Source organism: Acanthisitta chloris, unplaced genomic scaffold (assembly GCF_000695815.1).
Source record: "Acanthisitta chloris isolate BGI_N310 unplaced genomic scaffold, ASM69581v1 scaffold12285, whole genome shotgun sequence".
In the NCBI taxonomy this organism is placed as follows: domain Eukaryota; kingdom Metazoa; phylum Chordata; class Aves; order Passeriformes; family Acanthisittidae; genus Acanthisitta; species Acanthisitta chloris.
Window position 1 is genome coordinate 148,438 of NW_008674416.1, and position 16,379 is coordinate 164,816.

At 47.8% G+C, this 16,379-nt stretch overlaps 1 protein-coding gene across 1 annotated transcript in view; it reads left to right on the forward strand.

Moving 5' to 3' along the window:
* The window catches only part of LOC103802815 (microtubule-associated protein 4-like), a gene marked incomplete at its 3' end in the record, with an annotated part of 108,007 nt that extends 94,442 nt beyond the window's left edge, over positions 1–13,565 (forward strand). Inside the window, exons 14-19 of the mRNA XM_009075345.1 lie at positions 1,088–1,147; positions 1,901–2,217; positions 4,159–4,287; positions 5,878–5,970; positions 10,698–10,779; positions 13,453–13,565. Coding sequence (XP_009073593.1) covers positions 1,088–1,147; positions 1,901–2,217; positions 4,159–4,287; positions 5,878–5,970; positions 10,698–10,779; positions 13,453–13,565 — 794 coding nt within the window. The remainder of the gene's footprint in view (positions 1–1,087; positions 1,148–1,900; positions 2,218–4,158; positions 4,288–5,877; positions 5,971–10,697; positions 10,780–13,452) is intronic.
* Between the last annotated feature and the right edge of the window lie 2,814 nt (positions 13,566–16,379).

The following is a 16,379-nucleotide window of genomic DNA, read 5'->3' on the forward strand; positions in this document are numbered from 1 at the left end:
CTGTATCGATATAGAGCACCCTGCAGCTGCTGGAGTTTGTCTAAAAATCTAAAATTTAATGGAAATTAAATAGCAAAAAAAAAGAGGGTTTTGACAATTTCTAACTTAGATTTTTTTCCATTCATTGTTTCTTTTCAATGTTGCCTTCCTTTGGCTGGTGAAATGAAGCAGATTTTACCCAAACTTGCTCATCACTGATAGTAAAAACCCTACAATTTCACTGCAGCTGCTGGAGTTTGTCTAAAAATCTAAAATTTAATGGAAATTAAATAGCAAAAAAAAAGAGGGTTTTGACAATTTCTAACTTAGATTTTTTTCCATTCATTGTTTCTTTTCAATGTTGCCTTCCTTTGGCTGGTGAAATGAAGCAGATTTTACCCAAACTTGCTCATCACTGATAGTAAAAACCCTACAATTTCATTACCAAGAGCTCCTTAAAATAATGTTCTGTTTCTACTTTTCAGTCCATGATTTTTGCTTTGATCAGTTTTGTGCTTGGTTTTCTTCTGCCTAGAGAAATACTGACGCATCCCTGGTTTAGACTGTCCTCTGTGGAGTGTAATCAGGTCATGATCATTGAGCTTTGCCCAAAGGCACAGCTCAGTTTAGGGATTGATTTTTGGGTTTATACAATTAAAATAGGAACCAAAATATGTGCAGTAACTTCTGTGCAAGAAAATTGGCTCAGGGTAGGACTGGTCTGGCAATGAGAGCAAGGTTATAGAAGGACAAATGTGGGTTTGGTTTTGCTATTTAGTAAAGGAAGGAAACAATTTGGGGGTTCTGTTTGTTTGTTTGGGTTGGTTTTTCTAGAAATGAGGTGAAGGAGGATTTAAATAATCTCATTAAGTGCTGTCAGATTCAGAAAGATGTTTTAAGCAAATACAAAATGCAAACCTCACCCCAGGTGATGATCCTTTTAGGTGAATTGATCCTTTGGCTGGAAAACATGAGTGGGTTTTTCTGTCAGGAGGAGGAGCCCAGGCAGATGCTCAAACAGAGTAGTTTATTCTTGGGGTGATTCCAGACTTCTTTGCAAACTGATTCCTGCCCCAAAATCTTTACTGGTGTGTTTTGTTTTGGGCAGCCATCAAAACTGACACGAAGTCCACGGATGCCAAGAAGACCTCTGCAAAGTCACCATCAGGTAACTGTTAAGTTTCCATCTAGAATCATGGAGTCATGGAATCATTAGGTTTGGAAAAACCTTCTGAGACTACTGAGTCCAACCATTCCCCAGCACTGCCAAGGCCACCACTAACCCTGTCCCCGGGTGCCACATCCACATGGATGTTAAATCCCTCCAGAGATGGTGACTCCACCCCTGCCCTGGGCAACCTAACCTATGCCAGGACAGCCCTTTCCAGGAGGAATATTCCTAATATACAACGTAAACCTTTCCTGGTACAACCTGAGGCCATTTCCTCAATCTAAATCCAATCCCCCGTCTTTGGGGCCGGGGTTTAAGGAGTTCTCTGTGCATCTCTAGGCCTGGAGGTGTCCAAGGTCAGGTTAGATGGGAGCAAGCTGGATTAGTGGAAAATGTCCCCACCCGTGGCAGAAGGGTGGAATTGAATGATAATATACAACGTAAACCTTTCCTGGTACAACCTGAGGCCATTTCCTCAATCTAAATCCAATCCCCCGTCTTTGGGGCCGGGGTTTAAGGAGTTCTCTGTGCATCTCTAGGCCTGGAGGTGTCCAAGGTCAGGTTAGATGGGAGCAAGCTGGATTAGTGGAAAATGTCCCCACCCGTGGCAGAAGGGTGGAATTGAATGAGCTTTAAGGTCCCTTCCAACCCAAACCAGTCTGGAATTCTGTGACTCCAAGGAAGTTTGTATAAACAGCCTCTGACCCATGTTTTCCCCCTTCCCTGCAACGTTTCCTGTGGCCATTGCAGCAGACTCGAGCCGCCCTAAGAGTGCTACTGGCAATGCCACCAAAAGCAGTGCCACCACTCCTTCCACCACCGCCTCCAGTGCTCCCAGTGTCCCTGGCGTGGCCAAGCCCAAGCCCAAGCCTGCTGCAACCAAATCCGCCACGGCCTCAACCGCATCAGCAGATGCTAAAAAAACCACTCCCAAGGCTCCGACTAAACCCAGCACCGGTTCCAAGCCTCCTCGCCCCACCAGCAGTGTCTCTGCTCCAGATCTGAAAAATGTACGTTCCAAAATTGGATCAACAGATAACATTAAACATCAGCCTGGTGGAGGAAAGGTAAGTTTCTTCAAACCTGGTAACAGTAGACGCTTTGAGTCGGGAGCTCTTCGGCATTAGGAGTGCTCTTTGCTAATTTTGGTGGCTGTATCCTCACTGCTCTCCTCATTTACACTCTGCAGAGCTCCTCTCTGGGTTCTTGGTTTATGCACAAGGCATTAACAAGGCAGTGCTAGCAGTGTGCAGAAGGAATCCACCTCAAGAGCCATCCGGTGCCTGCTGGAATACTTGCAGGAATTCAGAACTCTGTTTCTGTTTTTCTGTTGTATGTCCTGTGTCTTGTCTATATCTCAAACCTTTGCCTCTGAATAGAGGAATTGAGCCTGCTGAATCATACAGTGCACTAGGATGAAGGAAATCTGGATTCAGGAGCAAGATCCCCAGCACCTTTTCCATGTCCAACCTGTCAGGCCCAAAGCTGACATGAAACAGGTCTCCGTTTGCTCTTCGGGTCACCTTTGGTGGCCACAAGAAGAGACTAGTGTTGAAAAAGCACATACAGAGCTATAACTTGAGGCTCTCAGTGCCTCATACTGCTCTTAAATTGCACTTTCACCATGAATATCTACCATGGAAATGATAAAGGTTTGGGGACATACCTGCAGCCTCTTCTGAGGTTTAAATAATGATGTGGCAGTGCATAGTCGTAAAACCTTGATTAGCTTTGTCCAACCCCCATCTCAGCCTGACCAAATGTGTCAGCAGCAGTCAGAGAGCTTTAATTCCCACCCAGTGGAACAGATTTGCCCACTTCTCTTTGCTGCAGCTCTGTGGTGCTGAAGAACTCGGCACAGAACTTTAATCTGATGCCAAGGGAGCACATTCCATGCTGGGAGCCTTAATCTGCTCTCAGGCACATTAAATCAAGGGCACTCCTGGGCTGGATGTTGTGTGTCACAGACAGCATCGATAGGGAATGGATTTACCCTCAGAGTCAAGAGTATCTTAGTTGTGCAATATCACAGTTCAGTCTTCATGGTGTCAGTTAAAGGGACTTAATTTTCACATGTAATTGCACTGTCCTGCGTGCTCTAAATATTTGCATAGAATTACTAAATCTTAAAAATTATATTTTTAAGAAAATTATCCTTTCCATAGTCTTATTTATGATGAGATGTTTTTAGAATCTGAGAATGCTGTTGGAGTGCTGGTGGGGTTTTTGTTTACTGGTCTATAGGTTAGTGAAAAACAAGATTTATGCTGAACCCCCCACCAGAAAAATGCAAGTTCTGCTGCACTTGCCTGGATCTAGATTAGCAAGAGAATGGATATTCTCAGGTAGTGGCTGAATTTTTATCAAATCTGTAAATTTCCCTTCAATTTCCTGCTCAGCTGGACTAGCTGAGTCCACCTGAATTTCATTACATAAAAACTAACCTAGCTGTTGAGTTCAAAGCCTGAGTGAAGTCAGTGTGTGGGTGGGAATCTGAACTGGAAGTGCAGTGTGTCTGTATCCAGCAGAGCTCTTGGAGTTCCAAGGCAAAGACAATCAGCCATGGCTGTGTTTGTCTCCAAGATCTGCATCGTGTCCTCCATGTGCAGGAGTTGCTTCTGCACTGCTGTTTGGTTCCTAAAAGATTTGGTTTCGTTTTTTGACAGGATAACTGACTGGGGTGACTGGGGTCACTTGGAACCTGCCAACGTGACCCTTGATCCTGAGGAAGGGCACCTCTGAGTTTTTTGAGACATGGAGAACTTAATAACTGCTTTATGACCCCAAGGTGCCTGTGTCACCCCACGTCTGAGTGATGTTGCTTCCCTCCCACCCCTCAGTTTGATCGCTCCTGGGCATGGGATTATCCTTTGCCTGAGAATTAGAGCATGCAAGAAGCTCTCCTGGGTCATCTGCTCCATGAAGTTGATCCGGGTAGCTCGTGTTCCCATCCTCCTGCCCACACTTCTATTTTTCCTGGTTGAAATCATCCATTTGTCTCCATCCAGGGGAAAATGGAGAAAAGGCCAGAATCAGCCGCCGCCACGCAAAAGTCTGAGCCCAATGCGGTCACTAAAGGGGCTCCTACTAAAACATCTGTATCAAAAGAGAGTGTCCCCAAACAGCCCAATGGGAAAGTGAGTTCCTTTCAGACTTTTCTCTGGGGGAGATGAAGGAAAACGTTTCCATTTTGAGTTATTTCCCTTCTCTTCAGCTCTTCTGCTCTCTCCTGTCAGTGTCACTGTTCCTTGCACAGACACTCTTCACATTCTTTCTTGTACACCCTGAGATGTTCTCAGTGAAACACCTTCAGAGATCTCTCTGGAGGTGCCTTCTCCACACCTGCTGGAAATGTTTTTCAGAGCAGAATCCTCCAGTTTCACTTTTAGGTTGGTACAGGCTTGACTTTGAGTCAGAGGTTTCCCTTAAAACCAGTTCTTCACACACAGAACCAGTTTGTAACTAGGCAGAGAGAGTTTGACTTCAGAGCTGCTTCTTTAAGACTGCAGAATATTAAGGAATTCATGTCTTTCCTGCAATATTCCCAACCCAGTTGTACCCGAACTCCGTAACTCCATGCAGTAGGCTGACACCATTTGATGGGTTACTCCAAAGCTGTCATGATGTGATGTTCCAGCATGAGGGGGGTGGACTGAGCAGTGAGTGTTGCAGCTTCATTCCAATATTATCAGGCAGAGCCTGTTCAGGAATGAACAGGATTTGTACCTCCAGACAAATCAGTGAACCACCGCACACTCTGTGGCATAAGTATGTTTTCAGAGCTGCTGTTGCCCTGAATCCAGCCTGGCTAAGGAGCTTTGGGAACTTGCTCAAGTGGGAATGTTCTGGTGATTCCTTTTGTGCCTCAAGTTTATCACCTCTTTCTAGAAGGCAGAGCACAGCTTCTGCCCCATTTTGTGCTGCAGTAAACAACTCCCAGACTAAACACGTGTTGTAACTAACCTTTGCAAACACAGGCCTGTTACTCTACCTCAGTTCCTGCCTCTGGGAGTAAAGCTCACTTACCCTACTCCTTTTAAAACATTATAGTATCACAGAGTCTTTGAGGCTGGGAAGGATCTCTGAGATCATAGAGTCCAACCATCAGCCCAGCACTGCCAAGGCCACCGCTAACCATGTCCCTAAGTCCAAGACATTCTAATTTAAAGGAGAAACAATTAACATAAGACTCATCTAATGTAATTTAACTGAAGGTTTTAAAACCTTCATCAGAAAAAAATGTTTCTCAGACCAGGCTTTCCTGCCCTTGAGGGGTGTTATTCAGGACTGGAGCTAATCCAGGTGCAGACACTGAGCAGTTCATAGAGTGCTGGAAGCAGTAGCCCCATGGCTCTGAGGTGGCTGAACTGGCTCTTACTGCTCCAGAGACCTCCTGGGAAGCCTCACAGGAGACATGGACAAACCCATGCCTTGGGACAGGCAGGCAGGTGCCCACCTGGTGATGGTGACCCATAGGGTACGTGGAGGAATGCTCTTCACCGTAGTGCTCATGCTCTGGCACTAACACTGTCTGTGCAGCCTCTTGTCCTTCACTTTTTTTTCTCACTCTCTTTCTCAGTTGCTTTCACACCTGACACTAAAGTTGGATTCAGTTTAACACAACTCCTTGTTTATCCACCGTGTTAGAGCATCCACTCCAGCCTGCCGTATGACAACTCTAACCAGTCCTCTTCCCTTGTGTTGTTTTCCATTCTGTAACGTTCCAGGTCCAGATAGTCTCCAAAAAAGCGAACTACAGCCATGTTCAGTCCAAGTGTGGTTCCAAGGACAATATTAAGCATGTCCCTGGAGGTGGGAATGTAAGTATGGGCTCTGGGCAAGCTGTCTGTCTACTAACTCCTTCTCTTGTACTATGTTGTTGTATGTCAGTCTCAAGAATGCTCTGTTTGAGGCAGAAAGGTGTGGCAGAGTCTCAGGTCTTCTGGAAGTAATGTAGGCTGGAGAATTATTCCATTTTTTCACCCATGGGATGCCAGGTTGAATGTGTGTGTTTTGTTTCCTAGTGCTGCAACCACACCTGACCTGTTTCTCACCTGGTTTATGGGTGTCCATGACCAAACACAGGATGTACACTGTGCTGATCCCAGGAGTTAACGTGCCATGAACCCCTCTGCAGGCAGTGTAGACACCTCCTCAGCCCTCTGACCTATTGTAGATGTTTGATTTTTCAGATGACATTAATTGTGGCCTAGAAGTATCTTTTACTCTTCAGTGGCTCAGAGGCCCAGCTGGAGCCAGAGTCGTTTCACTTCTTGTTTCACTAAAAGGACTTTGAAACAGGAAAAGTCTCTGGGACTTAATCTTTGAGCTGTGATTAATTTCTAAATTTAAAGGCTGCTGGTTGGTATCTCTGGCAGGAGAGCTGTGCTGATTAAAATAGAAAGCTAATCTGGTGGTGTCTGCGACTTGGTTTGGGGTGTTAAATCCTGAAAGTGCCTGGCAGGAAAACCAGGTTAACTGTCCAGATACTAAAGCTTGGGAAAGCATAAGTGTGGATTGGTGACTTGTTTCTGTGCGGGCAGATCTGTGCTGCCCTAACAAGCCCATGCTGGGCACTTTGTACGGGGATAGTTTGCAGAACTACAAGGCTTGGATGGCTTCAAAGACACTGAAGTGTTTGAGCCCAAGGAAGTTTGTTCTGTAGGTGTTCAGATATTCCAGGTTCCACATCTTGTGATGTACCAAGTGCCAGAGAGCCGGCACCAGTGAGGTTCTCTGTCCACACACATCCCTGGGGCCAGGCTCACTGCTGCTCTGTAGTCAGTCAGTGTTTGGCATCTGGTTCAGTGCCACAAACGCTGCTCAGCACCTGCCTGTGGGGCCAGCTGTGGGCTGCTTTTCCTGGGAAATACATTTCCAGCTGGCTGAACCATTGCATCACTGATTTGTCCTCAAATATTTGCAATAGGCAGCCAGATCTGAGTTCTCAACAGGTTTTTGCCCTTCAGGTTGGTTGCCAAACTGATTAGAGACAGATATTGGACTGACAAATGTTGTGGTCACTCAGAGTCACTGGACACACATCCCTGCTGCCCTCCTGTTTGTGGATTTGGGGTTTGCCACTCGGATTTGATACTTCCATGACTTACACAACGTTTGTGGGAGTATTTGCCATGGAAATGCTCATGCAGGAGAATTTGAAAAGCTGATGTTGAGCCCATTGTGCCAGTTGGATGCTGTCGTCGTACTTTTCAGTCCTGCGTGTTTCTGCTCCTCTGTGTATTTCACCTGGTTTTGTCTCCCAGGTTTGGACTTACAGGGTCAGTGTTCTGTGGCAGAAGTGCCTTTAGCCACACTGGTGTCAGTTTTTGGAGCAGTTGGTGTCATTTACATGTTCCTGCACTCCAAGGAAGTGTATTTTATAAGCCACTTCAGTTTTGCCACTCTTGCCTCATAGAGCCTTTCGGTGGCCAAAGAGCCTCACACATGCTTTGCCTTTTTTTCAGGCTACCAGAAATGGGTTTAAATGTGGGGGATGTTTTCTTGCTTGCTTAACTACATTAGTGAACTGTTCTTCTGCTCATGAATCACCATCCTGCCCTTCCCTCTTTACTGTCAGATGTTCCCAACCCTAGGGACATGTCCCTGCTTTCCTTTTTCTCTTCTCCCACACTCTCCTTTCACCACTGCAGTTTTCTTCCTAGCTCAACTACTTCAGCAGCACTTTATTCTGTATTCTCAAAGCAAAAAGCTTATTTCCAGGATCCAGATGCCCCCAAGGCAGCTCCAGGCAGGCATTCCCAGCACTCCAACACCTCCAGCACAGGCAGTATGGATCTGAGTGCCCAGTTTGTCTTGCCATAAAATAATTTCCTTTTATTCATCTTTATGTTTTCTCACTCCCTTTGGAGCACTGTGGTATTAGTGACCTCTTCTAAGATGTTTTCTTGCTCAAAGAGTTATGATGATCACTTTTGATAGAAGAATTCCCAATGTTTAATTCCCTGATGGGGCTGCAAGAAAGGTCTGTTTCTCCTGTATGTGCCTTCAGTTAAAGCTTTTAGGAATCCTGTGGACAAGAGTTGTGGTTTAGCAGGAAATTATGATTCAGCTTTAAGGTTGCTCTGGGAGAAGTGATGGACACAGAATTATAGAACTGTCAGAGTCAGAAAGGACCCTGAAGGTCATTGAGTTCCACCCCCTTCCATGGGCAGGGACAACTTCCGCTAGGCCAGGTTGCTCCAAGCCCCATCCAACCTGGCCTGGAACACTCCCAGGGATGCAACATCATCCTGCCATCCCAAGTGAAGTGGTTCCTGGTTGGTACTCTCTTTTTGGATGCCCAATTTGCCTTCAACACACAGTGATAATTTCTTCTCCCCTCCAAGATTCCCAAGAAGCCATGCCCCAAAGCCATAAATATTGTTCCTGCTCATGTTATATTTGCCCGAAATATTTTGACAAACATAGTAAAGTTTCCTGGGTAAAAGTTTTTGTTGTGCTTTAGTATTTCCTCCTCTCAGAATCCCAGAATCCATGAGGTTGGAATGACCTCCAAGATCAAGTCCAACCTTTGACCAACTTTTCTCTTTACAGCAAGCAGTGAAGAGGTAGATTTTGCAAAGTACAGGTAATGTCTGTGGTGTTGAAGGTATAAGGTTGATTTGGAATGTACATATGTTTCTCTGCCTCTTTGGTTTGACTTGCTTAGATGCATTGGAAAGTGGTCAGAGATAGAAAATCTTCGAGTTGAGGATCACACTAGGCTCTGTGTTCACGCTCCCTAGATGAGTCTTTGTATGAAGCTTTTGGCTCTAAAGTTTATTTCTGGCACCAGAGTCTATGCTTGGCTCTGTAAGTACAAGCCCAAGCCTGTAGACCTGTCTCCCAGTGCAAACACAAAGCGACTCATGTTAGAAATCCTACAAGAAATCCACTGCCATGCAGGTGTCATAGTTTGGATCTCCAGGTGAAGTTGTGAGGAGTCACACCTGGGTATGCCTGCCCTAGCTGATAACTAATATTTGGTTTTAAAGTGCATTCGGTGGCATACATTTAATTTTATCCCAGTTCCAAGCAAGCAAGTACTGATGATTGAAGCTGTAGTGACTTTATTAACAATCTCTGAGAAAAATCAAACTCAGTAGCTGTGATCTCACCTTTTGAGAATGGCACTGACTCTGTGACCATGGCACAGCAGGGCCGGAGCTGTGCTGTCCTACTCACCCTGAGCAAACAGGACATCAGGGCTGGGACTCATCCCTCTTCATAAGGGCCTGAGGAAGATCATCATAACTCTCAGTATCTCCCAGAGTAGCTGGTGAGTGAGTGAATGAATTCTTGTCACACATTTTCTCTGCGAGCTGACCTGTAGCAGAACTTGCTGAGCACATAGTTGCCCGCTGGTGGTTGATGCCAGAACTGGGATTGGTGATTCTTTTCCCATTATTACCAAAACCCCAAGATATTTCCCATGAAAGGTTACAACGTCAGCTTCCTTAGACCAGATGACCAGAAGTTCCTTCTGGTATAAATTATCTTATGTTTGTATGAAAGAAAAGATCTCCAGGTGGTTAGACAAGCAGTTCATTCCTGGAAAATAGCTTCCCCACTCCCAGTGTCTTGTCTTTGAGAAGGACAATTTCATGGAGCAGTTTGTTCCATCTGGGCATGATGATCCTTCATAGAAGCATAAAATGGGTTGGGTTAAAGCTCATCCAGTCCCACCCCCTGTCATGGCCAGGGCCACCTTCCCACAGAACAGGTTACTCCAAGCCCCATCCAACCTGACCTGGAACACTTCCAGGGATGGGGCAGACACAGCTGCTCTGGGCCACCTGTGCCAGTGCCGCACCACCCTCACAGCCCACAACTCCTTCCCAATATCCCATCTAGCCCTGCCCTCTGGCAGTGGGAAGCCATTCCCTGTGTCGTGTTCCTCCAGTCCCTTGTCCAAAGACCTTCTCGATCTTTCTTGGAGCCCCTTGAGGCACTGTAAGGGGTTCTAAGGTCTCCCTGGAGCCTTTTCTGCTCCAGGCTTGAACAAGATGGAAGAGAGATGAGGTTGGAGCTGGTGACATGTCCCTGGCCCTGCAGCAAGAGAGTGGCCAAGTAGAACCCTGGGATGACATCTGTCCTGGTGACCATGTGGAACTGCCCAGGTCATGGCAGTGTTCTCAGTGGACAGGAACGGTCTGGGGAACGTGGCAATGGGATTGGCTTTTTATTGGTCCCTCTTCCAAGCGTTTTTGTATTCCATGAATATGCCATGAGCTCAGGACTCCACTTCTGGTTGCTGTCCATCTCTCAGTGTCCTCTGGTCTCAGTTTCTGCCCCTCATATTAACCCTTTCTGGCTGGTGCCAACCTTTGAGTGACACTGAAGCTGCCGACGGCGTTTGGCAGTGCAGGTGGCTGGGAATCAACAGGAGATTATTCCCAGGGGCTGGGAATCAGCAGGAGAAAGTAACATGGTAGACCAGGGGTGCAGGTTCATGAAGAACAGCCTAATGTTTGAGGTGGCCCATTGGCCTCCAGAGTCACAGGAGATGTTGCTCTGCGCTGAGTTGGTTCTTTTGTCTCTTCAGGTGCAGATCCAGAACAAGAAAGTTGACCTTTCCAAAGTGTCCTCCAAGTGTGGCTCTAAAGCGAATATCAAGCATAAGCCAGGTAGGAATTCTACCACTTCCTCATGGTTTGTCTGTGGATTTTGGACGTCCCTTAAATACAGCCCTGGACTGTGACTGAAATAGTTTAAGGGGTGTGTTGCTTTCAGGGAGCATTTCCAGAAGCGTTGGAAATGCTTCTTCAGCAGCTGCTGGTGGTTTCGTGAACAGAGAAGGGGATTAGGAGATGTGAGATATCCTCTTGCCTGTGAGGTTAATCTACTGTTTGGACTCAGTTCTGCTTTTTTCTGCTCATTGGAAAAGAAAAATATGGATACTTGCCATGACCATGCTCACAGAGGGCTTTGGGGCACTCAGAACATCCATGCGCTATGGAAGGATAAAGGCACTTCCCTCCAGTTCTTCAATGCACTTAGAAGGGTCCTTTTAGCCTTGAGTTCATGACAGCTCCTGTCTTACAGGGCCCTTTAATGATATTTTTATGGGTTGAGTGTGCAGGAATTGCTTGTTCCCTAATGATAACACAGCAATTTGTCTGTGTGAATTCCTGGGAATCTCAGGTTTCCACCCAAGGAGTGACCAGCCAACAGTTCAGATGGGGCATAGGCAAACCTCACATCCATGGTTCTGTGGCTGTAGGCACCTTGTTTCAGATGTAGCACCCTAAAAGATGGTCAGTCCTGTGACCTTTGCTGGTCTGTCGGGATCTGAGGACACTGATCCACTCAGGACGTCCCGCGCACGAGGGACAAAGTTCACTACCCAAAGCATAAAACAAATCCCACAGGCTTGTCTTTGTCTGCTCCTGGGAGTTCCCTGCACCCTCTGCCAGCCTGCCAGGTTGAAAGCAGTTCAACCTCATCCACCGAGCCCCACACTCCAGTGCCTCCAAACGTGCTCCCGCGTTGGGAACGTGGTGCCACAACCATGACCTCTGCTTGCTCAGTGCTCGGAAATAACAAGGCTGAGAGTGACAATAACTGCCCTTGTCCAGAGCTGATTAAAGCAGAACAACCCATCCAAAGGCTGTCAGAGGTTTTAACTGGTTTTGTGGGACCAAATCAGTTGGTTTCCACCATTGGCCATGCCAAGCTTCCAGAGAGCTGAGAGCTTCCAGAGTGCTGAGGGTTTAATGATGGCTCTGGGAAGCAAAGTTGTGTTTAGCAATACTTAAATTAGTTTTTGGAGGAAGCTGCTGGAATATGGATTGTAGCTAGTGAAAGGTGTCCCTGTCCACGGGAGGGTGGTCGGAATGGTCCTTAAGGTCCCTTCCAAGCCAGGCCATTCTGTGACTCCATTCTCTGATATCTGTATACAGTCTGATTTATTAATGAAGGAGGCCACCAAAATGTTTAGAGGGATGGAACACCTCTCCTTAGTTTTTGGAGGAAGCTGCTGGAATATGGATTGTAGCTAGTGAAAGGTGTCCCTGTCCACGGGAGGGTGGTCGGAATGGTCCTTAAGGTCCCTTCCAAGCCAGGCCATTCTGTGACTCCATTCTCTGATATCTGTATACAGTCTGATTTATTAATGAAGGAGGCCACCAAAATGTTTAGAGGGATGGAACACCTCTCCTCTGAGGAGAGTCTGAGAGAGCTGGGATTGTTCAGTCTAGAGAAGAGAAGGTTTTGGGATGACCTAGTTGGGGACTTCTGGTACTTCGAGGGAGTCTACAAGAAAGATGGAGAGAGACTATTTACAAGAGCCTGGAGGGACAGGACAAGGGGAATGGCTTACCACTGCCAGAGGGCAGGCATAGATTAGATATTAGGAAGGAATTCTTGGCTATAAGAGTGCTGAGGCATTAGCACAGGTTGCCCAGCAGAGCTGTGTCTACCCCGTCCCTAGGTGTTCAAGCCCAGGAGAAACCTGGGCTAGTGGAAGGTGTCTCTGCCCATGGCAAGGGGTGGAACAAGATGATCCTTAAGGTCCCTTCCAGCCCAAACCATTCTGGAATTCCATGATTCTATGACTATAGGGAACTACAGTATTTCAGAATCTACTCCATCCTGGAAAAGTCATGCAAGAAATCTGCAGCTCTTTTTTTTTGAACGTTCATGTTCTCCTGAACCTGAAGTGTCCATGCAGTTCCCACACTTGGCTTCTCCCTGCCCACGTGATGCCCTGGGTCAGGCACACAGGTGTGTGTGCCAGGGAGGAGCTGTTGGTGCAGGCACTCAGTGGTGCCAGTGATGGAGCAGGAGTGGGAAGGGATAACAAGGGAGGGAAGGCAAGTCACAAAGAGGAGCAGAAGGTGTCCTGGCACTGATCACAATGCAGATGGCTGAGCTGGCAGAGCCCTGGGCAAGGGACAAGGACAGGAGCAGGCAGCTGGTGTCAGCCATTGGAATGGTACCAGTGAGGGGTGGGGTGGAGATGGCATTTCACACCTCTGGTGAAGGAGACAGACTCAGGAGCAGATCCAGTGAGGATCTCTTCCAGCCTGTCCATCTGGACATGCAACATTCCCCACCTGAGGCATCTTCAGGGCTTTGCCATGCAGCCCTGGCACAGGTGGGAATCACCATCTTTGGTCTTGCCAATTTTTAAAGCAAACTTCAACTGAGGAGAGACAGAGACAGTAAATGTGTTACTTGGTCCTGTCTCTCCTCCAAAGGGTCCCCAGCTGCTCCTGGGGTGTTGGGGAGTGGATACATCCTGGGTGGGAATGTTCCATGGGCTTTAATAAACTTACCCCTGCACCATCTTGTTGTAGGAGGAGGAGATGTCAAAATTGAAAACCAGAAACTGAACTTCAAGGAGAAGGCCCAAGCCAAAGTGGGTTCTCTGGACAACGTGGGACACTCGCCAGCAGGAGGAACAGTGAAGGTGGGTGCAGAGAGCTCTGGCACATCAGAGTAGGGTTTAAATTTGGTTCTTCTCCTGCTGTTGGTGCAGTGCACTTTCTCCACCCCGAGCCTGTTACAGCCATCTTCTCATTTCTGTGGCCTCTGTTGTGCACCCCAGGAGTAAGTATGAACCTCAGGAGTGAGAATGGGATGGAAAAGAGAGCTCTGTGAACCACCTTGGCCTGCCTCACCAAGCTCCTTGCTAGGCACTCCTGAGGTCTGGTACTGCCGATCTCCATCCTTCCTCTGGGACTCTGGCAGCAGGGATCAGTCTAAGCTGCGAGCCCCTCAGAGAGGCTGCCTGTGGCCTTTACCCCCAGTTGAAGCTGGTGACATCCAATTGCTCTGTGCTGGGAGAGAGCACCTTGCAGCTCTTGGGAGCACTTAGAGAATCATGGAATGCCCTGATTTGGAAGGAACCTACAAGGATCATCAAGTCCAACTCCTTCAGCCTATGACCTGTTCGTGTGAGGATAAGAGCAGGTCGTTGTGCTCTCATGTCTGTGATTCATCCCTTCTTTCATGAGAACATGAGCTGCCTCTGGCCTTGGCTCTGCAAATTCCAGGTCTGGTTGTAGCATCTGTTCTTGGGGAGTGGAGTTCCCCCCATGACCACCTGCTGAGGGATGTGTGTGCTTCACCCATTGCACCACATGATCAGCACAGAGCTGGGGATTGTGTTCAGGGAGTCACTGGTGCTGGGGCTGGAATCATGGAGTCATAGAATGGTTTGGGCTGGAAGGGGCCTTAAGGATCATCCAGTCCCATCCCCTGCCATGGGCAGGGACACCTTCCACTAGCCCAGGTTGCACCAAGGGCTGGTGGCTCTGGAAGTGGAGAAAACACTCAGAGCTGTTCAGATGTGAGTCCTTGCCCCCAGCAGGACAGACAGACACAGAAGAAACTCCTGCAAGCACTGAGAGCCTTTGGTTGTCCCAGTCTGGTTTTGTTTGAGGACTTTTGAGTTGTGGAAGGATTCAGAGTTGGGCTCAAGCTCTTGCGTTAAACACTGTGGAAAGAAATAGTCCCAGTCCTGAAGAGCAGTTCATGCCACAGAATTCCTGAGTGGATTTGATGTGTGCTCAGTCATCCCTGGTAAAACAAGACGAGAGGGGGACAGCCAGCATGCTGCTGGGACACATCAGGACTCTCCTGTCTCCAGACTTTTATGGAAACTCCAGCCTGGCAAATTGGGAGTCAGTGAAAGCTGGAAGGAGCTGGAGAAGCTGCTGGTGCATTGGGAGAGATCCGGCACTTTCCGTAGCAGAGTTCCAGTGTCTTGAAGTGTCTGGTCCATGTACTAGTGCTGTTTGCTGGGAACTGGGGCTTTCCTTGAAATTCTAAAATCTCACCTGTTCGGATTGAGTCTGATTTTGTAGTATTTTGCTGCCATCTCCATGGGTGTCTGTGATGACAAGCGTTGTGGTGTCTCAGTGTCTTTCCAAGCGACTCTGTAGCTCTCAGCAGGCTCCCACCAGTGTGTCAGTCTCTTCTCCGGGTGCAGGAGGACTCATCTTTCTTCCAAAGCTAGTAAAAGGGATGACAAGCTCTGGTAGGAGAACAGACCACAATGGGGTTGTCTCTAAAGATCACACTCACAGTGCATAGTACATCATCAAGGGACAATGAAGTCCTTTGTGTCAACTTGGCCTTCCTGGTATGGGAGCCACAATGTGTTAGTATCGCGGAATCTGGGAATGGTTTGGGTTGGAAAGGACCTTAAGAATCACGGAGTTCCAAACCACCTGCCATGAGCAGGGACACCTTCCACCAGACCAGGTTCCAAGCCAACATGGCCTTGAACAATTCCAAGGATGGACCAACCATGACCTCCCTAGACAACAAGCATTGTTTGGGTCTGGTATAGAAATGTGTTTCCAAGTCACTGGGACTGTTGTCCTGTCACCAGGGTGTCCAGGTGTGTGTTTAGGGAGCAGGTGCTGAGCTCCAGCTCCTGTGTTCAGCTTGGAGGAGCTGGCAGGGCCTGAAGGTCCCAAGGGACCAAAGCACTGTGAGACTCATAGAAACATAGAATGTTAAGGAATTGAAATGGACCTTAGAGATCATCTACTCCCAACCCCCTGCCCTGGGCAGGGACACCTCCCACCAGACCAGGTTGCTCAAGGTCCCATCCAACCTGGCTGTGAAAACCTCCAAAATAAAGGTTGAACATTGTGATGGGGCAGCAAAGCTTCTCTGGGCAACCTGTACCAGTGTCTCAGCACCCTCACAGGAAAAAACTTTTTCCTAGTTCTAATCTAAATTTCCCTCTTCCATCTTATCCCCATTATACCTTGTCCTATCCCTCCAGTTTCTAACAGAGTCCCTCTCCAGCTTCCCTGTGGCCCTTTCTGATCCTGGAAGGTTCCTGTGAGGTCTCCACACAAAGGCTGAACAGCCCCAACTTTCTCAGCCTGTCTCTGTAGGGAAGGTGCTCCAGTCCTCTTCTCAGCTTTATGGCCTCCTCTGGACTTGCTCCAACACTTCCATGTCCTTCTCTGTTGGGGACAGCAGAACTGTGTGCAGTACTCCAGGTGGAGTCTCACAAGAGCAGAGCAGAGGGAGGGAATCACCTGGCTGCACTCCTTTTGCTGGTCTCTTGTCCTCTGAGAAGCTGGAGAGCTGCTCAGGACATTGGCTTCCCAGGGAGCAGTGGCTGCTCCTCACTTCCAACCCTCCCTCGTCCCTGCGGCAGCTGGGGAGGGCGGAGGGGGCTCCGGGAACCCACCCCCACACCCCCTTGCACCCCCATTCTCTATTGACTCGTCCCTGTCGTCCTCCCCACCCCGTTTGT